The sequence below is a fragment of the Pseudophryne corroboree genome, chromosome 8, assembly GCF_028390025.1.
Source record: "Pseudophryne corroboree isolate aPseCor3 chromosome 8, aPseCor3.hap2, whole genome shotgun sequence".
NCBI classification, from domain to species: domain Eukaryota; kingdom Metazoa; phylum Chordata; class Amphibia; order Anura; family Myobatrachidae; genus Pseudophryne; species Pseudophryne corroboree.
The window spans coordinates 426,038,460-426,045,309 of NC_086451.1; the positions used below are offsets into that span (position 1 = coordinate 426,038,460).

Genomic DNA, 6,850 nt, shown 5'->3' on the forward strand with positions numbered 1-6,850 from the left:
CAATAATCTCTAGTTATGCCTCAGAGTTGGAGACATCCATCACTTAGGCTGCTTTTCTCACTAACCGGTGTCCTCCACACTCCACAGTTATACACACATTTCAGTATTCTATTTCCAGTTTTACTCTGTACTAAAAAAATAAATTGTATTTCTATCATTATGCACCGATACAATATCTATATAGCATATTTTATTGGCAGATTACGTTTTAAGTAGCACTTTATATTGTATCGTATTGTTTGCATGCTTGTTACTTATCGTTTAGTTTCATATCTTAAAATATCAATAAGAAACCCAATAAAAAAAAGTGAAACATGATTTCAACAAATTCCAGAACCATAATCTCTGAACATTAAATTGTTATTAAATTATTTAAAATGAATCCCTAAATCTTTAGGTACTTTTTATTTTCAAAAATATCCATTTCAGTCCTTTGCTTCAATATTTCTCTTATTTTGAGGATGATTTTTTCCCTGATAATTTGTTTTGAAGTGCAAATACCCAAGAGTCCATTCATTCTGATATAATAATGGCCATGTTTACTATTAACAGAGAACATTAAATGTACATTTACACATCTGAAGATAACATGTCTTTATTAATCACTGATATGTTCTAGTGAGGCCACTAAAAAATAACTCAGGGGATTAACTACCAGTTAAGAGACTACATATATTGTGATATTTATCTGGAGCTGCATTTAATATAACAATTCTACAGATGACAAAGCACTACCTGTGTTGTGTAATTTATTTAAATATTTCTGTTTTTTCTCAGTATTATAAAAATATTTTGTGAGAAGGACATCCAGTATCTAAGTACAGTATGTGACTACTTCCTTTTTTTCCATTTAATTGGAATCTTTGTGTTTGAATATTTTTACTAACAAATTAGGAGAAAAATGTAACCCAAAAATCTTTCCTATAAAAAGCAGCATACAGTAGGTAATTTTCAAGAGGTTTGTGCACAGCTTTAGAGAGGACATGTGTATAATAAATCTGTGTATACTGGGAAAAGTATGTTTACAAAAGGCACAAAACAATCATTTTGGAAGCAACATTTTTAGAAAATATATCCCAGAATTCAAAATCAGATTTTTTTCTGGCAATATATGGACATGATATACAATTGATTAAAATCCCTAAAATATCTGAATTAAATCAAATTTAATATTAGTAAAATGAAAGCATCAAACAATTTATTTAGCATATTTTGGTTGGCCTAACTTATTCATACATACAGTGGGGCAAAAAAGTATTTGGACAGCCACCGATTGTGCAAGTTGACCCACTTAAAAATATGAGGGAGGTATGTAATTTCCATCATAGGTATACTTCAACTGTGAGAGACAGAATCTGAAAAAAAAAACTAGGAAATCACATCGTATGATTTTTAAACAATTTATTTGTATATTCTTGTGGAAAATGAATACTTGGACAATCAAAAAGTTTAACTCAATACTTTATAATATAACCAAGTACGGAAGTCAAATGTTTCCTGTAGGTTTGCACACACTGTAGCAGGTATTTTGGCCCTCTCTTTCATGCAGATCTTCTCTTGATCTGTCATGTTTTGGGGCTGTCGCTGGGCAATACGGTCTTTCAACTCCCTCCACAGATTTTCTATTGGGTTGAGGTCTGGAGATTGGCTAGGCCACTCCAGGACCTTGAAATGCTTCTAATGGAGCCACTCCTCAGTTGCCCGGGCGGTGTGTTTGGGGTCATTATCATGCTGGAAGACCCAGCCATATTCCGTCTTCAATGCTCTTACTGAGGGAAGGAGGTTTTGTCCAAAATCTCACGATACATGGCCACATTCATCCTCTCCTTAATACGGATCAGTCATCCTGTCCCCTTTGCAGAAAAGCAGCCCCAAAGCATGATGTTTCAACCCCCATGCTTCACAGTGGGTATGGTGTTCTTGGGATGCCATTCATCATTCTTCTCCCTCCAAACACGGTGAATGGAATTTATACCAAAAATTTCGATTTTGCTCTCATCTGACCACATTACATTCTCCCAATACTCCTCTGGATCATCCAGATGGTCACCGGCAAACTTTAGACGGGACTGGACATGTGCTGGCTTAAGCAGGGGGACCTTTTGGGTGCTGCAGGATTTCAATCCATGACGACGTAGTGTGTTACTAATGGTAACCTTTGTGACTGTGGTCCCAGCTCTCTTGAGGTAATTGACCAGGTCCCCCCATGTAGTTCTGGGCTGATTCCACACTGTTCTCAAGATCATTGATACCCCACGAGGTGAGATTTTGCATGGAGCCTCATGGCGATGGAGATTGTCAGTGATCTTGTATTTCTTCCATTTTTTAATAATTGCTCAACAGTTGATCTCTTCTCACCAAGCTGCTTGCCTATTGTAGAGCAGCTCATCCCAGCCTTGTGCAGCTCTACAATTTTGTCCTTGGTGTCCTTAGACAGCTCCATGGTCATGGTCATGGTGGAGAGGTAGCAGTCTGACTGTTTGAGGGTGTGGACAGGTGTATTTTATACAAATAACCAGTTCAAACAGGTGCCATTAATACAGGTAACAAGTGGAGGATAGAAGAGCTTCTTAAAGAAGAAGTAACAGGTGTGTGAGAGACAGAAATCTTGCTGCTTGGTAGGTGTCCAAAAATTTATTTTCCATAAGAATATACAAGTAAATTGTTTAAAAATCATACTATGTGATTTCCTGTTTTTTTTTCCAGATTCTGTCTCTCACAGTTGAAGTGTACCTATGATGGAAATTACAGACCTCTCTCATCTTTTTAAGTGGGTCAACTTTCACAATCGGTGGCTGTCCAAATACTTTTTTGCCCTACTGTACTTGAATTCAGGGACACATTTTACTGTAGTAGGAGTTTGGAAATGAAAACATACTATTTAGTTTTATTTATGACTTTATGGTTTTATATATACAGTGCATCTGGAAAGTATTCACAACGCTTATATTTTTAGCAAAATTGTTAAACAGACAGAATATATATTGTATTATCAGCAAAGCAGGCAGGAATCAAAAAGTTTTTATTCTTATTTTATAGTGTACAATTGTAGGGAAAACAACTAGATCAAGAGTTTGATTCATGGTCAACTTTTAGGTTTCCATCACATTTCTAGTTACATTATATTTATTCTATCCTTATCCAGAAAATTTTCACTCTTGTGAAAAATCTTCTGAATATCAATTTCCTAGTAAAATATTCCATGGATTGTCAAACTGGCACCAAGAGATAATGTCAAGATGGGAGCTTTTGGAAATAAAAATCTTAAACTTAAAAGTAGGTAAATATATTATCCATAAATGTCAATACATGTTGAATCTCCCATATCCCAAATTCTGAAATACAAATATTCCAAAATAATTTTTTTAATGAGATAGTGACACCATTGCTTTTTGATGGTTCAAAATACACAACTCTAATGCACAAAACAAATGAAAAATATTGTATACATTTATCTTCATGCTGCGTGTATAAGCTGCGTATAAATTACATTAATTTTGTGTATGTACACAAGATATTTTCATGCTCAAAACTTTTAAAATTATTGTCTAAAATGACATTCAGGTTGTGTGTATAAGGTGTATATGAAACAAAAATGCATTTAATTTTTAGATTTGGGTCCCACCCCAAGATATCTCATTATGGTATGCAAATTTTCCAAAATACAGAAAAATCTGATATCCAAAATACTGGTCCCAAGCATTTTGGATATGGGATACTCAACCTAAATGAATGAAACATTTATGTTGGTCTATGGTCTTTGGTTAAAATTAAAGTCCTGCATTTTATAAATAAATAAATTTTAAATATTGAAGTATAAACCTGATATAAAAGTCTTAGGGTGCAATGCAGGCTCTTAAAACTGTGAACATTTAAAGAGAAGCAATGTAAGACAGTTTTTGTTGTCTCTCATTGCCCAGTGTAAATAAAATAAAGCACATGGGTTCCAGCATGGGTTGTTCCACCCATTAATGAAGAACAATTAATAGCTGCTTTGTACAAAGTGAAAGGACCTGGGATATTTGTAATAACACACAGCTGAACACTAACTTCAGAGTTCTATCTAACCCCTTTGAGAAGAATTAGGTAACCTGATAGCTTTCCACTGTTATGAGGCTACAAGACATAGCACATACAACATTAGCTGAAATTTAAACGTTAACTGATGGGTGATAACAAGATCCCTAAGTCCAGTACAGAAAAAGAATAAAATACAAATTTAAAATAGAACACAAAATAAATATGTGATGGATTTTATCCCAATTTATAGTAGCCAACCCTGGTTAGAAAATCAAAGGCTGCTCTGTAAGATGCATGTGGACATCAAGGTCGAGATGTAATGAAGTTCGAGTTCAGCAGCTGTGCGGGATGCCGGCTGAACTCAGAGTTTTTTTTAAGGAGCAATCATTTACAAGGCTAAACCATGCATTGTAAATGATTGTCCCTTTAAAAAAAAGGTCAAAGTTTGTCTGGCATCTTGCACGGCCACTGAACCCAGACTTCTTTATATCCCGACCCAAATTACTCAGGGATATTAGTAATATAGTATACAGTATTTGCCACCTCTTGATGCATTTATTTTATTCTAGAGCCTCCACCACAAAATTCAGCAGCAGCTTTTACACTTTCAATTGGAAAATGAAGCATTCTACATTGTTTATGTCATACATTAGGAAAATGTTCTCATTGAGATGGGTGGCATGTAGTCATTGCAGTCCAAGAACTGATTCTTCTTCTTCTTCTTCTTCTTCCTTCATCCTTCTTCTTTTTCTTCTTCCTCCTTCTTCTTCTTTCTTCTTCTTTCAAATTGTAGTTTTAAAATATGCTGTTGTCTTAGTTATACTACTTTATATTTAGGATAAAAATAGGAGTTAAATAAAATAACATTTATTTTTTCATATAGAATGTTTTTTTTCTTACAGACATTTCAATTTGGTCATAAAAATGCAAAGAAACCAGACTTATGAGCTTTATTTCATCATTAAAGGGATATCAGATGATCCAAGTCTTCAGTTTCTCATCTTCCTTTTGGTTCTTCTCATGTATCTCATCACCCTATGTGGTAACATCACCATTCTTTTTGCTTGCCGGGACCCCAATCTCCATACTCCCATGTACTTCTTCCTGGGCAACTTGTCCATAGTAGATATATGTTGTTCTACAGTCTCTTTGCATAAGATCTTAATCAACTATATTTCCGGGAATAAAATGGTTTCATTTTTAGCTTGCATGTCGCAGATGTTCATGTTCGGATCCTTTCAAGGTCTTGAGCTGTTCATACTCACAGCCATGAGTTATGATCGCTATGTAGCCATCTGTATGCCTTTGCGCTATCACATGGTTATGAATATTAGGGTGTGTGCTATAATGGCTTCTGTCTGCTGGGTGCTGGCATTTGTGCAAAACATTCCCCCGGTTGGTATGGTATACAACTTGACTTGCTATTTTTCCATTGAAATCAACCACTTCTTTTGTGACATTATTCCTGTGATACAAATTTCCTGCAATGACACCTCGGTTGTGGAAATGCTGTTTTTCATAGAGGGCTTCTTTCCTATTCTTGTTACTCCTCTTGTTCTCACTTTTATTCCCTACATTTTTATAATATCTGCCATACTGAAGATCCGTTCTGCGAGTGGCAGACGTAAAGCCTTCTACACATGTTCCTCACACATCACGGTCGTCATACTGCTGTCCACAACACTTTTCAGTCAATATCTGACACCAAACATTAGCAGCACCTTGGAGGCCAAAAAATGTTTTGCTTTATTTAACACAGCTGCTGTCCCTATGCTCAACCCACTGATCTACAGCTTAAAAAATAAAGATGTGAAAAAAGCTCTCAAAAGGTGTATGGCCAAAGTTAAATAATACAAAAAATTATATATATTTTAAAGAAATGCTTTTAAAGTACTATCTGAATAACATATTTTTTTTTTCCAAATCTATATTGCAAATACATAGATTGTAATAAACAATAAGCACTCACACTTACACTAATAATGTCCAGTGACCGTAGTAATGCAGTATTAAAGGACAAATTACAGATGGAGCCTGGCTCGTCTAGCCTTCTCTGCTGCGCCATGGTGCACCATGTTTTATTAGCCTAAGCCTTTCATCTATTGTTCTCAGATGCAATACAATACAGAGAGAACAGCAGGGGATTAAGTCATTACAGCAGGGGATTAAGTCTGACTGCACTAGCTCAGTTAATCCTATTAAAGGGATAGATGAGCAGGACTCCATCTGATGTACTCCAGGAATGTATTCACATAACACCACCACATCAACAATGTTTTGAGACCTATTTTATAAACGGTCTGCAGTCAAAAGATAAGCATTGTTATTTGACAATAGCATATTTACAGTTAAAATGCTAATTCTGTAATTAGAATTTTAAATAAGTTACTTTTTTGGGGTCAGGACAGTGGCGCTAATAAGAACATTGGGGGTAATTCCGAGTTGATCGCTAGCTGCCGTTGTTCGCAGCTCAGCGATCAGGCTAAAAATCATAATTTCTGCGCATGCGTAGGGTACGCAATGCACACGCGTGGTGTACTTTCACAACAAACGATGTCGTTTTACACAAGGTCTAGTGGCGCTTTTCATTCCCACTGCTGGTCGGTGAGTGATTGACAGGAAGTGGGTGTTTCTGGGAGGTAACTGACCATTTTCAGGGAGTGTGCTTAAAAACGCAGGCGTGACAGATACAAATGCAGGTATACCTGGGGAAACGCGGGCGTGGCTGGCCGAGCGCAGGGCGTGTTCGTGATGTCTAAACAGGAACTAAATAGTCTGAAGTGATCACAAGCTAGGAGTAGGTCTGGAGCTACTCAGAAACTGCACAAAA

At 36.1% G+C, this 6,850-nt stretch overlaps 1 protein-coding gene across 1 annotated transcript; it reads left to right on the forward strand.

The window, feature by feature from the left end:
* The first annotated feature begins 4,944 nt into the window (after positions 1 to 4,944).
* Positions 4,945 to 5,871, forward strand: LOC134949920 (olfactory receptor 5G9-like). Its single transcript, XM_063938608.1, has one exon. It carries the CDS (start codon positions 4,945 to 4,947, stop codon positions 5,869 to 5,871), a length of 927 nt encoding a protein of 308 aa, XP_063794678.1.
* Positions 5,872 to 6,850: the final 979 nt, after the last annotated feature.

Excerpts from the sequence above, each read along its gene's own strand:
- LOC134949920 (XM_063938608.1), top strand. The coding sequence starts at position 4,945 with ATGCAAAGAAACCAGACTTATGAGCTTTATTTCATCATTAAAGGGATA.